At 36.5% G+C, this 17,793-nt stretch overlaps 1 protein-coding gene across 1 annotated transcript in view; it reads left to right on the top strand.

The window, feature by feature from the left end:
* Positions 1–1,174: 1,174 nt before the first annotated feature.
* LOC120088983 (transcription factor bHLH162-like) overlaps positions 1,175–17,793 on the top strand; it is a 47,995-nt gene continuing 31,376 nt past the window's right edge. The window contains exon 1 of the mRNA XM_039046422.1: positions 1,175–1,288. Within this exon, the coding sequence (XP_038902350.1) occupies positions 1,175–1,288 (114 nt within the window). The remainder of the gene's footprint in view (positions 1,289–17,793) is intronic.

Genomic DNA, 17,793 nt, shown 5'->3' with positions numbered 1-17,793 from the left:
CAGTGTGTGCCAAAAAAGAGTGGCATGATGGTAGTCCCGAACGAAAATAATGAGCTGATACCGCAAAAAACCGTCACTGGGTGGCGCATTTGCATGGACTACCGCAAGCCGAATGTGGCCACAAAGAAAAATCATTTCCCTCTACCGTTCATTAACCAAATGCTAGACCGTTTAGTCGGAAATGACTTTTACTTCTTTTTGAATGGATATGCTGGGTATAACCAAATTATGATTGCTCTAAAAGACCAGGGCAAGACCACATTCACCTGCCCAATGGGACCTTTGCTTCTCGCCACATGCCATTCGGCCTCTGCAATGTGCTAAGCACGTTCCAAAGGTGCATGATGGCCATCTTTTCAGACTATCTTGAGGACTGTGTTGAAATCTTCATGGACGACTTCTCTGTCTATGGGCATACCTATGAAGTCTGTCTGACCAACCTGGAGAAGATACTGAAGAGATGCGAGGAGACGAATCACATTTTTAACTGGGAAAATGCCATTTTATGGTAAGGGAGGGCATCGTGTTGGGGCACAATGTTTCTCGGGACAGGTTGGAGGTGGATAAAGCAAAAATAGAAGCAATTGAAAAGCTTCCACCTCTAACAAGTGTGAAGGCTGTACGAAGTTTCTTGGGGCACGCCAGATTTTACAGATGATTCGTCAAAAACTTTTCGAAAATAGCACGACCACTGAGTGCATTGATGGAGGCTGACAGAAAATTTTCTTTTGACGACAATTGCCTCAACGCATTCAAAATTTTAAAGAATGCACTGACTACCGCACCCATATTAATTGCACTTGATTGGACACTTCCTTTTGAATTAATGTGCGATGCAAGCGGGTATGCGATGGAAGCAGCTTTGGCACAGAAAAGAAAAACAATCTTACATCCCATCGCATATGCGAGTAAGATGTTAAATCCTGTTCAGACCAATTATACCACCACAGAGAAAGTGCTACTTGCGGTAATTTTTCTGTTAGAAAAATTTAGAGCATATCTGTTGGGAACAAAGGTACTCATCCATACTGATTATTCGGCAATAAATTATTTAATGACAAAAAAGGATGCGAAACCGAGGTTGATCAGATGGGTTCTCCTCCTCCAAGAATTTGATATAGAAATAATTGATTGAAAGGGGACGGAGAACCAAGTTGCGGATCATTTGTCGAGAATGGAAAACCCTGAGGTTGATCGCAACGAGTCAGATGTGAATGCAGTGTTCCTAGATGGGCAGCTGTTCCATATTGAAGAATTGCCCTGGTATGCTGATATAGTCAACCATCTGGTTTGAGAGCAATTTCCAAAGGAATATACTGACCACAAGAAGAGGAGGCTCAAGCACGAATTCAAATCAAATTTCTGGGATGAACCGAATCTGTACAAAAGGAGGGCAGATGAGATTCTGTGATTATGCATACTGAATGCTGCTCAACAATGCATATTATTACAATGACTCACCATATGGTGGGCACTTTGGAGGATAGCGCACTGCACCTAAGGTTTTACAAAGCGGATTCTTTTGGCCAACATTGTTTAAGGATGAAGCTGACTACGTGATGAAGCTAAACTTTGACTTGAGGAAAGCAGGAGAAGCAAAAAAACTTCAACTGGTCGAGTTGGAGGAATGGAGAATTAACGCATATGAGAATGCAAAGATTTACAAGGAGCGCACAAAGCGCTGAAGGTCTTATTATTCAACTCACGACTACGGCTCTTCCCTGGAAAATTAAAATCACGTTGGTTCGAACCATTCACAGTTAGAAAAGTATTTCCGCATGGCGCAGTTGAATTATCAAATGATGACGAAACCAAGATATTCAAAGTTAATGGGCAGTGAGTAAAATTGTATCACAGAGAAGGTTGGCATCGCCAAGTCGAGTCCGTGGAACTGAGAAACTTTGAATAAATGAAGAAATAGGTGGTCTCTGCATTATCAAACGATCAAAATTCATAAGGGACACAAGTTTTAGGAATCATGGAATCTTCAACTTTTCTCTACTACTCTGAATTTTCATTCCACTATATCTTTTCAACTCTTTATCTATTCTTATTCTACATAAAAAAAAAATGGAGATTGCGGTAAAATAATTTTGTTTTGTTTAAAATCATTTGACTCTCTCACTGTTTTTCTTACAACGATCAAGGTGCAGGATTGCGGAGGTGTTACACAAAGAAGCAACTTATCTTATTCCGTCACCGCAATCCAAAGAAGATAGCTTTCCATAAAAAAGGATGCATCAACACAAAATGTGGGCGATAACGCAAATTTGGGGGTTGTATTCCTCCTTAACTTTATTTCAAATTTTGCACTATCGCATCGCATTTTGATTTTAAAAGTTTTATCACTGCATCCTCTTTGACTACCGCAATCATTTAATATTGATAAATTTAGTGAGTCGCCGCATGAGTTCTTTGCCAATTATGATTTCAATGATGAAACACATGCTTCTATTTTTTTCATGAAACATTTCTAGAAGTTAGAGGTCTGCTAACTTTCTTTCAAACTCTCTTTACGTAGCCTCCTAAGAACATCGCATGACTTCTTTCAATCTTTTGGAAATGGGGACATTGTCAATTTTAAATTTGGGGGTGAGGTATTTATTTTCGACCTTGCTAAATTTTTTAGCTTTACAAAAAAAAAATAATAATAATAATATTTTTTATAATAACAACTCCATTGTCAATGCAATGGGGAAACCCATGTTGGTAAGAGTTAAGTTGTGAAAGACACTTACCTGTACTTGGATGTCCGCATGACATACGTAGGGGCAAGCCAAAACAAAAGTAAGTCACCAGGATTAACGCATAACTACAATGACCGCAACTCTGCTGCCAAGAAGTTTTGAGTTTAGTCTGAGAAAGAGCGCATTGCTCATAGTTGGATGTCCGCATGACACACGTGGGGGCAAGCCAAAACAACGGCAAGGCACTTAGATCAGTGCAAGGTCAGAAAAAATGTCAAGAAATATGCAAGGATAAAAATCATTTGACACCCCGGTGGAAAAGTTTTCTTTTTGAAATAAATCATGCGATGTCCCAGAAGTTAGTAAAGTCCTTTTGAAGGTTAAGTTTGCAGTCCTTAGATCTTAGAAATATTTTCAGAGGATACTTGAATAAGACTTGAGGAAATTTTGGTGTATAGGATTGGAATGAAGTATCCTTGAGAAATCTAGGAAAAGAGAATTGCAGTCGACTTGCTAAAGGAAATCTTTAGCTTATGCTTGAGGAAAAGCATTATTTAAATTTGGGGTGTGATAAAGGGCAGAAATGCATGTTATTACATTGCTAAGTTATTAAACAATATTGGCTTGCGTTGATAAAATATATTAGATTGCATCCAAAAAGCATTAAGTTTATAATATTGCGGTTGCATGCGTTCACCGCATAGGAACAGTTAATTTTTGTATTTTTATGTAGAATATGCATTGACACAAGGCAAAAAGAGGGATCACAAGAGATCAGCGGACGAGTGTACCATTACTGCAAGGCTTTGCGGTGAAATGTTCGCAAACATCTACTCAAGAAGGATTGTTGTATAGAGCCAATGCAACTTGGTAGGCGCATTTGGGTGAAAGGCATAGTTAATAACGATGGGACAGAAAGCTGATGACGATCGAATCCGAATTAAGTTGACAGCCGCTAACGATAACAAGTACATTCAGCTTTTTGGTGACAAATATTTGGCGTATCAGTCGGGGAATTAAAGCCATCCCATCTGTGCAATCATAAGAGAGAAGCCGCCCTTCACCCTGGAGCTGTATAAATACCAAAGGCATCCTTCAGAAAAGGGGTTAACAAATTCACCTGTTCACCAATTTAGGAGCTTTAGCCGTGTTCATAGTTTTCTTTTATTTTTAAGGTAAAGCAAGGGAAGAGTAGAGTCGCCCGAAGATCGCTCAGGGAAACTCGAGAGAGAACCTGTAGGCGTAAGAGCAGAGAGCGGGCTGACTCTCGTGAGAGCGAGATTATCTTTTGAATATAGTGTAAAAGCCTGGGAAGCAAGAGATTGCTACCAGCCTCTTTATTCTCTTCTTGCATTGTTATTTTGTACTTCATCTTTATATTTATACAATGGAAGTTCTTATTCTACATCTGTTCACTCTCTTAGCATGCATGAGCAGCTAAACTGGTCGAATGGATTGAGAAGAACTAAGCTAACATGACCTACGAAGTTCATTGCTTGCAATTATCTTGTATTATGATGTGCCAAACATCCCTCTAGAGCTACTCGAGAGAGAGTCTAAAGAAAGAACCTAAGACTTGAGAAAGCTAGGTTAGAATCTAGACTCGAGAGAACAAGATTTGAACTGCATATACAAGAGATAGGGACTTAGAGATAAGCTCTGTTTACCAACTTGCATCGCATGCATCCTAGAGATAGAAATGATATTATGTGGTCACCTTATTTGTGTGTGTGTCATTTTGTCATCACATAAACAATAATAGAGGCTTATGTGTAGGTCCTACAGACTTATCGCATATATCGCATGCGTTCTAACATTAGAAGCCATAGCATTCGCATCGAGAGATGGTTTACTATTATATGTGTGTTGCATGATCGCATAGCATGGACACATCCTAGGAAATGTTAGCCGAATCCCTTCTCAACCCGTTCACCGCATACTCATTGCATCTTCCGTTTTATCAACTCTTTTTGAACTCCGCCGCATTTATTTATTTTCATTACCACAACAAACAAAACCAACAACTATTTGTGTTACCGGTTACCGCAAAGTTTTCCTGAAAATTACCACTGCATATTGTTTTTCCAAGTCCCTGAATTCGACCCTGGACTTACCAGGAAACTCAATGGGGTTTACACTTGGATTCCACTAAGAAAACTTGAGTGCTTAACGCATCTTCATCATCGCATTTTATCCATAATTCTATATCATAAAATAACGCATCATGTGCCCTAATTGAAGATGCCAAAGTTGGGAATTTTCCTTTGAAGAAATATTTTGTTGTTTATTTTGAGTTACGACAGTTTTAAACATCTCTATGTTATGGAGGGAACTCATTGCTAAAGGCCTTAGCACATACAAGTTATTTTCCAAATATGCTAAACAGATTTCAACTCTATCTTTATGAATATAGACTTTATTCAGTTGAAAATTTAGAGTATATTTACACTGTATGAGACACGTTACAGAAATCAAGTTCCTTTTCAACTAAAAAACTAGATAAACATCATGCAAAATGATAAACTTCTTCTGTAAAGTCTACTGGATCCCTCCCACTACCACAGCTAAGATGATGTGCCCGGTGCCTACTCACATCGTCATCTTACTAGCCTCCAGCTGCCGCTAGGATCTAATCCCCTAAAAAGAAGAACAAACATTATTAGTGGCTCCAGAGTCAATAATCCAGATAGAATCATCATTCTTCATTAAACAAGTTTCCAACACTAGTAAATCATATTTACCTTGTTTTGCCTTGGCCTTGGCCTTAGACATGTTCTTCTCCTTGATCCAACAAGGACAATTCCTCTTCCAGTGCCTATCTTGGTTGCAGTGGAAACACTTTTCCTTGTCAACCGGCACTGGACGCCTACCCTGCTGGGCGACAGGCTGTGGGTTAGCAGGTGTCTTCCCCTTCCCCTTACCACCATTCTTCTTCTTCCACTTGGTAGTGTTAGAAGTAAAAGGTGTAGACTTTTTTCCTAAGGTTGAACCTTTATGGAACTTCTTTGATGACGAGGTAACATTTGCCTTACCAACCTTCTTCTCCTTACTTTTCAACAAGGATTGAAATGTCTGCAACTCGTTGAGGAGAGTTGCAAGAGTATAGTCCACTTTGTTCAGAATCGCATTACTGACAAAGTGCAGGAAGAAATCCGGCAACGAATGCAAAATTATGCTAACCCGATTGCCCTCATCGACCTGAGACCCATTCATCTCCACCACGTTGAAGTGGACCATCATATTAGGCACATGTTTGCTAACAGAGGTGCTGATAACGGGCAGAAATGCACGTTATCATAGTGCTAAGTTCTTAAATAATGCTACTTGCGTTGATAAAACATGTTAGATTGCGTCCAAAAATTATAAAATTCATAATATTGCGGTCACATGCGTTCATCGCATAGGAACAGTTGATTTTCGTATTTTTATGCAGAATATGCATTGACACAAGGTGGAAATTGCGATCATAGGAAATCATTGGTCGAGCATAGCATTACCGCAAGGATTCGCGATGATTGTGTTCACAAACATTTGCTCAAGAAGAATTGCTACAACTTGGTCGACGCATCTCGGTAAAAGGCATAATTAATCACGATGGGATAGAAAGCTGATGACGGTTGAATCCAAATTAAGCTGACAGCCACTAACGATAACAAGTACATTCAGCTTTTCGGTGACAAATATTTGGCGCATCAGTCAGGGAATTAAAACCATCCCATCTGAGCAATCATAAGAGAGAAGCCGCCTTCACCCCGAAGCTCTATAAATACCAGAGGCATCATTTAGAAAGGGGGTTCGAAAATTCATAAGTTCGGATCAGTTAGCTTAGCACGTATTTATCCATAGTTTTTCCTTTTTATTTTAAGGCAGAGTAAGAGAAGAGTAAAGATGCCGGAGATCGCTCAGGGCAATTCGAGAGAGAACCTTGAGACATAGAAGCAGAGAGCGGGCTGACTCTCGCGAGAGCGAGATTATCTTTTGAACATGAGTAGAAAAACAGTGTAAAAGCCTGGGCAACAAGAGATTGCTACCAGGCTCTTTATTCTATCCTTGCATTGTTATTTTGTACTTCATCTTTATATTTATACAATGGAAGTTCTTATTCTACATCTATTCACTCTCTTAACACGCATGAGTAGCTAAACTTGTCAAATGGGTTGAGAAGAACTAAGCTAACATGACCTAAGATATTCATTGCTTGCAATTATCTTGTGTTATGCTATGCCCAACACCTCTTTAGAGCTACTCGAGAGAGAGTCTAAAGAAAGAAACTAAGACTCGAGAGAGCTAGGTTAGAATCTAAACTCGAGATAGTAATATTAGAACTGCATAAACAAGAGATAGAGACTTAGAGATAAGCTCTGTTTGCCAACCTGCATCGCATGCATCCTAGAGATAGGAATGATATTATGTGGTCGCCTTATTTGTGTGTGTGTCATTTTGTCATCACATAAATAAGAATAGAGGCTTATGTGTAGGTCCTATAGACTTATCACATATAATGCATGCGTTCTAGCCTTAGAAGTCGTGGCATTCGCACCGAGAGGTGGTTTATTGTTGTATGCATGTTGCATGATCGTATAGCATGAACGCATCCTAGGAAGTGTTAACCGAAACTTTTCTCAACCCACTCACCGCATACTCATCGCATCTTCTGTTTATTCAACTCTTTTCAAACTCTTCCACATTTGTTTATTTTTCATTATCGCAAACAACAACCTCAACAACTATTGATTTATTTGGTTACCACAAAGTTTTCCTAAAAATTACCACCGCAACATATTTTCCCAAGTCCCTGAGTTCATCCTTGGACTTACCAGAAAACTCAATGGGGTTTACACTTGGATTTCACTGAGAAAACTTTAGTGCACAACACATTTTCATCATCGCATTTCCTCTATAATTCTACATCATAAAACAACGCATCAGGTGCCTTCCTCCATTTTGGAGTTGAAGATGCATTTAAGAGCCTCGTGCTTGAGCTGTCCAAACGGTTGTCCGAATGCCCCCCACAAGGGCTCCAAGATCTCATGCGCTAAGACCATAGGCTTATGCTTCTTGGCCAAAATGTCATTAAGACTGGCCAAGATATAGGATCGGAGCTTCTCGTTCGCCCGTGTTCAGCGCTCATAGGCCTCCTGAACGTTTCGAGTGGCATTCTGAGGTGGAATAGAAGGACACTCCTCTTTAAGGACGAACCTCAGGTCATCGATGATTAAAATGGTTGTGATCACATGTTTCCAACTAGCGTAGATTTCGTCAGTTAGTTTGTCGGCGCTAAGTAGAGCTAATGTGGCTGTAGCCATAATTATGTTGCTGAAAAACGAACAAACTTAATAAGTCTATGCAATACCACATTTTAACACCAATTTTAGTTTTAGCAAAATAGTTTCCAAGTACTTAAGTGAAAAGACTTCTATTTCGTAATGATGCCCCAGCGAGGCAGGACTAACAACACTGGTGGGGTGATCAGATTCCCCTTCATTAGATGAGACACTCTCAACCATTAAGCAGAAATAACTCTTGTAATTGACACTAATAGTCACCATTCGTTCGGTCCAAAACTGTTAATCTTTAATAATTATACGTAAGTGTAACCCCTCATTTTCGGCCATAGAGTCCCGCCTTAATGTGCCTACGGTAGGGAAAAACCAGATTAGGATAAGAGACTAAAGCGACCTTTCCTATACAAGAAATCAGATAAAGAATTGTGCAAAAATGTCATCCTATGAACATTTTCTCCATCCACCTTGATATTGACCTATTCAAACACTATCCTTTAGGGGGGACACTCCCAGGGTGCCACGAGGCCGATGATAGATATCACGGTGTGAACATAAAGGGAGAAATGCAAAGAAGTTTAAATGAAGTATCATATACCCCAAGTACCTCCAATTGAATGTTCTACCTCGGAGTTCATTAACTTAGACCATCCAGCTACTGATTTTATCTAAGTCAAGTTAATTTGCTCAAAATAACCCTTGTCTTTGAAATTAAACAAGTTCAAGTAGTCACATTAAACTCTTTAACAGACCATCCTTAAATTTGCATGCATGCATCAAATCTATCTAATTCACCTTTCCAGGTAGGTTCCCAGGTAGGGGTGTTCCGTTTTCGTCAGCTTAAATGCCCCAGCCTAGACAAACCCGCCTTAGATAAAAGGTCCCTTATAGATAGATTTGCTACACTTTTAATCTTTTATTAGTCAGTTTAATCCTATTAAACTGATTAAAAGATTAGACCTTAGGTTTCTAATCTCATTAGAACCATGATTTTAGGTCTATCTCTACCAAGTTTTAAAATACTTTTAAAACCATAATTCAAACCTAAGTTCGCATGCATGTCTTTCTTATAGATTTTAGTTCTAATTTCCTTATATCCCTTATAAGAGAAACAACCAAAGCCCATAAATATTACCATGCATAACCAGGTATTTATAATACTTATAAATTTAACCTATGTATTATGCTTCATGTAATGTCCATTCATTATTATATATAACTCTTATATACTTGTAATGAACCAAGAAAATATGCTTCCATACACCCTTATACTATAACACTTATAATATAAAGATGATGCATAAATATAACTCTTATATTATATGATGCATGAGCATGCTCTTATGTAATTAAAATTATGCAAACTATAAATCATAACTCTTATAATATAGAGATGATGCATGACCAATGCATAACCTATGGTGGAATTTCAACTATATGACATACCATATGACATATAATCAAACATACATTTAAGTACATTCACTAAAGATTAATGGACCGGAATGAAAAGCCTCAAAATCAAAACTAAAATTCTATCTGTTACATTTCTCCATCGAGCAAACCGGTTCACAGGCGAACCGGGTCTTGAACAACCCAGGCAAAGCCTCCCTGATTGTTCAACAAACTAGCCGAGTATCAAACGATCGTTTAGTTTCGATCATTTACAATGTGATGAAGCATAAGGCACTCAATCACTTAGCGCACCAAACATTAAACGCAAGTCTAAACGATCATTTAGAAAATGACGTTGCTGTGAAGCACGATCTTCTAGACGATCATAATTTACTCCACGATCATGTAGTCAGGTACTAAGCGATGAAGTTTGTTGAGCTACACGATCGTCTAGTGCGCACGCGTTAACATGCCGCCGAGTATTCCATACTCAACGATCGCTTAACCCATCGTTTACACGATCCGACCAACACTTGATCATTTTCATCCTTGAAGTACAACAACTCCTTTCCTTGATGCCTCATCACGAGCGACTCAACAGAGACTCAACCATTTTGGATTTACAGACTCGATAGCAAGTTAATATGCCAAAATACACAGGGGCCCTTACAATTAACTTTGAATGTAAAAGAATTAAATAACCAGAGGCATCATCTCAGAAAACTCCATTAATCCACATCCATAAATCTATTTAAAAATTAAACAGAGTGCAGACATGCTTTACTCACTGAGAGTGTAAATGCTATTCTATACAACAATGGATTTGGAATATCAGAACTTGTCTCTGATACCAATTGAAGAAACTCTTATCAAAAGAGCACCTATGAGTGGAAGCAAGATCGTTCCAAATTCATTGTTAGAGAAATATTGCATTCACAAACATACAACAAGTTATGCATCTAAGAATAAATTACGACATGCTTTGAAAAATAAATAACAAAGGAACGAGAGACATACCTTTTGAAGAACTCTTCTTCTGTGTAACAGTCACTCTCGTCAGGGTCGGAAACTCACACAGTCACTGTGATCGTCAAGTCTATCGTCCACCAAATCTCGCTGTCGCTCACCATCGAATGATCTTCTACAGGAACAAGTAGCAAGGAGGATACCACCACTCAGTAACCTTAGTATTCTCCAAGTGAGAATCCAGGAGATATGAGCTCTGTTGGATTTGGTAGAGGGGAACAGGAAACTACGATCGTTCACCATCAAATAATCTTGATCGTTTAGCAAAGGGTGCATAATCATTTACTAAAACGGGGTTGATCGTTTAGACGATCGTTTAGTAAAATCGCTCTAGTGCGTGATCGCTTAGTAAAAGCTAGATGATCGTTTAGGAAAGGTGTGCATGTACACGATCGTTTCGTAAAACTTGAGCTATCGTGTATGCTCTCATTAGCTAGACGATGGGCAGTGTACTAATTGTGAAGCGGTTATCTGATGTATTTGCAAAAATGAAAACTATTTTCATTTTATCCTTCAGTTATGAAAACTCAATGCAACCTCCCACTATCTCGTATGGTTATGGAGAAAAACCACCAACAATTAGCTAAAACTGTCTAATTAAAAATAAATATAATCATATTATATTTATAACCTATAGTTTTAATATCACATCATATGCAACATGTAAACCATTGTCCTTTTCTCCTCCACTAGATATAAATCATATTTATATCATTTTCCTCCAATTAATGTATCTCATACATCATGTCAACTATATCATATATAATTGACCCGTTTAATTATATCATATATAATAAAACTCCCTCTTGTCAGTTTGAACACTTCAAACTGACCCAAAAATTGATTCTCAACTTGAATCCATTAGGCTACTAAGGGGACTTTATGGATCTGTGGCTTGAAGCTCCAACGGTACGTGAATAACTGACTAAAATCTTTAGCCATGAGATTCACCATTCGTTAATTGTCAGACATTCCACTAAAGACCGAAAACTACATTCTTCTCACCACAAATATATTTTTGTGCCCATCGGATATAACCAATCAACAGTATGATAACCCTTCACAGATGCTTGTAAGTACAGCTGAGCCAATTTACCGTTTTGCCACTGTAGTTACATCTATCTTCTTATGTACCACTGATCCCTCTAATGAACAATACAACATAGTTCTATTATGTGTGGACACCTCTCGGGCCATGAGAAGGTGTGTGGCACCACATCATTCATGCCCCAAAATCAACCCTTAAGGAAGCAATTTATCTACTTACCCTTGCTTCAGGGAAGAAGTGAATTCCATCTTGTGTAGATGAGTTCCCAGCTCCCAAATTAGACGAATCCTCAAAGTGGTAGGTTTGAGTTAGCAATCTGGCCACTCGCACTCATGCAAATCAAAGGACCGCCCTCAAAGGCAGAAGTTCCCAACTCACTCAGGATAAAGGTCATGTTTACTATGGTCATTCTAGTGAAATGAAGTCTCTGTCATGAACAGTGTTACATAACGAGACTATAACACTTCGTGGTCCGGTCTTATACAAACTCCTTTATACAGGACGCCCCTGCTCGCATATATTTAAATACAACTAAATAATAAACAAAAATATGAAACATAATTAATGGGTAAAGTGAAGTACAAAATATAGTAAACATAATGAGAAAGTTCTGAATGAAGTCATTTCACAACACACGACAAAGAAATTAAGTGTTCTAATTGATTAAAGAAGCATAAAGGTGCTATACGGTACAAAAGTCCCAATCAATAAACATCTATTGCACCAATTCATCCCTCCATTAGGTCCATTAATTTGAACTCTCAATATAATTGATCCCATCCCCCCAAGTTGTAGCAAAGCTTAATTCCACCTCATCCAAATCCTCGATCAGTTCACTGTTAGTCATCTCCCTATTGATAAATTGTACAGAAGACAACACGCCATGATGGTTCGACATTGGATTTGCACTTGGTAGTATGATTTTCCTTGCAAGATTTCTTATCTGTTGAGTTTTATGTCCTAAAACTCATAGTTTTTAAATAATACAACTTATTCGAAAAATTCAATAAGTTGTTATTGAATATATGAATTACTTATTTCGTTTTAGAAATAAATCCAATAAACTACAAGATCCATGATTGTTACATGAGTACTTGAACTTTATGTGTAGACATAAAAGTGGATCAGGTTCGAGTATATAGTCGAAATGATCTATAGTATATGAATAAGGTTGGGTGCTTATTCTGGTAACGCTATTGGATGCGGTCCAATCTGTAGTTGTTACAAGCAGTTGTAAAGTGCTACAGACGATGTGATCTTAATTCGTACATGTTGTGACATGAGAAGTGGGGGCGTCATGTGCAAGGGGTTTGTACATGATCGAACCACCAAATTAGTCACGAAATTTATAACGTTGTTTACTGATTAAGATTGATTATTTCAAAGCAATGACCTAGGTAACTTGACCATAATCCTGAGTTAACTATGAACTCCTGTTTATTCGGGATTATCCTTAGATTTGCATAGGTGAGGGTTGGCTCAATAAACATCCATTTCAGGAGTAAGAATGGGTGGATAGCTGGGCACATAAGGTGTAAGATGGAATTCACTCCTACCCGCTTTCAGGGATAGTGGAGAGGTTGTTCCCTTAAGTGCTGACTTCGGGTCTTGATCAAGGGGTCCCACCCTCTCATTGGCCCGAAAGGGACTCGGTTTGATGATCAGATCACAAACCAATTGTTCATTAGAGAATTAGTGGGACTTAAGAAACAATAGGTAATCTCGGGGCAAAATAGTCATTTGACCCATCCGTTATTACGAACAACCTGTGAAGGGATAACTTACTAATTATGGTTATATTGATTGGACATAATATATCTTCAGTGAGGGGAGTGCAACTTTGAGCTGTAGTGGAGTGATCCAGTAGTTAACGAATGAGGATTAATTCAGTGTAAAGAGTTTAGTCAATTAATCTCGGATCGTTGGAGCCCATGATCTGTAGGTCTATGAGGTCCCCCTACTAGCTCATAAATGGGTCGGCCTTTGAGTAGCGTGATAAGTTAATTTGAAACGCTCAAATTAGAATTAAGGGAATTAGTAATTGTATGTGATATAATTACACGTTTAATTTTGGATTTAAATGGAATTGGAGAATCAATAAATATTTAAATATGATTTAACTATTAAATTCATGAATAGGGATTCATGATGGAGGAATTTGTGTTAAATTAATTTAATATTTGATATTGAATTAATCTGAATTAATTAAATTGTTTAATTATTTATTTATTATTAATTTTATTAAGAAATTAATTAATGAATTAATTTTGTAAAATTAATAAAGTTTTCAATTTTGAAAACAAAAATTGATTTTGGAAATCAATTTGAAAAATTAAAATTGAAAAAGATGAAAATGGAAAATCCCAAAAGTGGGAATACTACACTTTCAAACCAAGATGCACGCTCATTCTTCACTTTCAAACCAAGACGCTCACTCATTCTCCACTCTATTGTTGATTCAATCTTCCAAGCATGAGCCGCTCTACATGCAACTATCTTCTTTGCATGATGGTTTTACAATAAATATAGACGATTGGGTTGAGAATCGAGCATGCAACTAATGCACTTGATAAGCTTTTGCTGAAAAACTTGAAGGTTGAAGAAGGTCCAACCTTAGAGTTATGAAATTTATTCCTTGAAACTTGAATTTCAGATAATATCATGAATAATGAGAAATGAGAAATCGGCAATATAGATGGAACGACCAACAATTGGTTTTAAATCATAGAAAAACAGTAAATTATTTCATTCAAAGAAGAAGAATTAAAAATTAGAGACAAACAATAGAGACAATAGAAACTAAAAACATGCAAAGTTCATAGAAACACAAAATAAGAAAATGTTGGAGATAAGAGAAATGAGATACCAATTGCATTAAGCAAGTAGATAGAATGGGTTTGGCCTATGTTGAAGTGAAGTGAACACATATATATAGTTGTGTGAATTATTGGCCCATGAATTTTTTTATATGAGATACACATATAGATAAATGTCAATGATTTTGACAAAAACCTACCTAATAAACAATAACTAATAAACACTAACAGTAAGTACACAATGAAGCATCCAAAAAAAGGGGATATGACAATGATCAATACAATAAACAGTACCTAACAACCATTGTCGATCAATATACAATAAATCATCCTAAAAACAAGGGATATGCTAATGATGAATATAGTAAACAGTACCTAACAACCACTATCAATCAATATACAATAAACAGCGGTCAAACGAAGGCCAAAATTTACAAAATGGACAAGCAATGGACAAACTAGACTAAAATGAACAAACAGTGGACAAACAGTTACCAAAATTTATGGAAATAGCCAATCAATGGACAAACAGAGGCCAAAAGTGACAAACAATTGACAGACATTGACCAAAATGGACAAACAATGGACCCTAATTTAGAAAATGGACAAATAATTAAACCTAGAACGAACATAACACTACAGATAACACAGTGAAAATAACCTAATCAAAATCCATTCTTTTTCATCAGTGTAATGAAGAACATAACATATAGACAACACGGTGAAAATAACCTAATCAAAATGACCAAATTTCATCAAATTCATCAAATAACCTAATCAAAATTATCAAAACCCATCAAATACCCTAAAGAATCAACCCAAGAATACCTAGTAGCTCAAACACATGTTTCTCCATTTTTTTTATAATTTAGAAAATGGAAAAATAATTAACAAATAGAGACAGTAATAGCAAAATAATGAACATGAAACGAAACTTAGAGAAAATTTTTGAAGCAAAATAATTCAGAGTAAACCAATGAGCATGAAATGAGATAATGGACAACAATGGACAAACATAGAGCATGATTTATAAAATTTTGAGCTAAAATTGAAAAAAAAAAAAAAAAAAAAAAAGACCTCATCATCGATTGGGAAAGGGGAAAAGAAGATTACCTTCGACCTCCCCCCTATCAAGCTTCAGATCTCATCCTTCACACCTTACCACTCTCCAAACAATAACCTCCACCCGTACCAAGCACAATCATCCCTCAACCAAACAAATTAGGGCCTATTTCGATGGAGTGAGAAGACCGAATAAAGCAGAAAAGGGAATCAAAGTTTGGAGCGACGAGAGAGGGATTGTTTAGAGCAGCAAGGGGAAGAGACACAATCAATAGATATGTGAAGGGTCTAGAGAAAAACATGTAAGAAGAGAACCACCATAAATGTAGATCTATGGATCTGTGAAGGGCTAGATTTATAGATCTAAGGATCCAGATCTGGTTTCAAGGGCGATGGAACTGATGGAGATGAAGAAACATGAAACCAAATCTGAAGACAACACCGAAACAAAATTTTAAGCCAAAGAAGTAAAGAGAGATAGAAGAACGAAAATAATAATGAGAGAGTTCTGACAATCATTTTACAACACACGACAAAGAAAATAAGCATTCTAATTGATTAAAGAAGCATAAATGCACTATACACTACGCAACTCCCATTCAGTAAACATATGTTGCGCCAATTCATCCATCTATTAGGTCCATGCATTCAAACTCTCAATATAATTGATCTCATCCCCCCCAGTTGTAGAAAAGTTTGAACTCACCTCATCCAAATCCTCGGTCAGTTCACTGTTAGTGATCTCCCTATTGATAAGATTGTGCAGAAGGCAACATGCCATGATGGTTCGACATTGGATTTGCATTGGGTAGTATGATTTTCCTCGCAAGATTTCCCATCTACCCTTCAACAACTTGAATGTTCTCTCGATGACATTCCATGCAGAAGAATGCTTCATGTTATAGAATTCTCGTAGAGTTTTTGGTGCATTACCTCATCCACACCACTCTGAAAATACTACTACAAATTTTGATATAGAATACGGTCATATAACTGTGGTTTCTTGGATTAGACTACGGATTTGTGACCATGGTTTATTCCAGTGTAGTCTATAGTATATACCAGGTTAACGTTAGCCATGGTCTATATTATACACCATGTCTAACGTCAACCATGGTCTATATGGTCATAGACCATGGTTGATGTTAATTGTAGTCTATAGTGACCACGGCTTATATTAACCTTGATCATTATTTATAAAACTAACTAATAAACCACACACAAAAAATAGTCTTAGTCTATCACTACAGACTATAATTGACATCAGTTATGTTATAAACCAATAGTTCATCCAAATTATATCAATTAAATGAAATCTTGAACACACGAATAAGTTCAACTTTTAATCAACTAAAGTCCAATCAAATTATATACATAGATGAAAGATAAGAATACAATAACTTAAAAAAATACTAAACCTATTGAGCAAACTAAAATAATTATAGATAATTTTCTACATAAAAATATTTTAATTTTAAAGAAATTATTCCCACTCATTATGTACTTCAGCAATCTCAACTTGAGCACGTGTCCTTCTTTTTCAGCCTGATAAATTGAATGAAAAGGAACAAAAAATAAATGTTAGAATATAGAACTTTAAATTCTCATAATTACTCTCATCTTCTCAACCATAACAATGGAATTTAAGACTATAGTACTCACATTAAACTTTAATTTCACCTTTTGAAGTGTCTTCAAGTTAACAATTCTAAATATACTTTCAATTTAAAGTAAAAACTTATATGAACTATCAACATATACCATACCACTAGAGATTTTAAAATTAAAAGTTGAAGCCTTAAATTGATACAGTGAATTGTTATTGTATGTTGCAAATGTGATAATTAATTATTTTAGTCCTCAAAAGAATTAAAAGTTACATTATCTAACTCTAACCAGAAGGCAAATAAACATCATAACAAATTATTATATTATGATAATGAATTGACAAAATCTTTGAAATAAAAAAGGTTACAATATTCTAATTCTAACTAAAAGAAAAATTATCATCATAACATGTTATTGTATTAGGATAAAGAAGAAATTTTACTGTCTTTAGAGACAGAAATGAGATTCTCTTGTAATGAGACAACGAAACAACCAAATTCAAAAACATGTTTCAGATATTTAATTATTTTTCAATTTGTGCCTATTAAAAAAGACACTTAAAAAAATAACTAAGAATGTATACTAAATATTACTGACATGTTTCAACAGCAACAAAAAAAAAAATGTTGAACAATTAGACCCAATAACTAGAAATTTAAAATAAATTTAAACAATTATGAGGGAAGCAAGAATCTAAATGAAAAAATATTGAGACAAACCTAAGCAAAGAGGATTAATGTTAAAATAAATTTTTACTATGGTGCAGATTTAATCATTACACCATAGTTTTTATTGATCGTGGTGCAAAGTTAATTTTTACACCATGGTTTTTCCCTGATCATGATGCAAAGTTATATTTTACACCATGG

This window comes from Benincasa hispida, chromosome 10, assembly GCF_009727055.1.
Source record: "Benincasa hispida cultivar B227 chromosome 10, ASM972705v1, whole genome shotgun sequence".
Taxonomy (NCBI): domain Eukaryota; kingdom Viridiplantae; phylum Streptophyta; class Magnoliopsida; order Cucurbitales; family Cucurbitaceae; genus Benincasa; species Benincasa hispida.
Note: the sequence above shows the minus strand (reverse complement) of the source record. Positions and strands in the feature narration are given on the sequence as shown.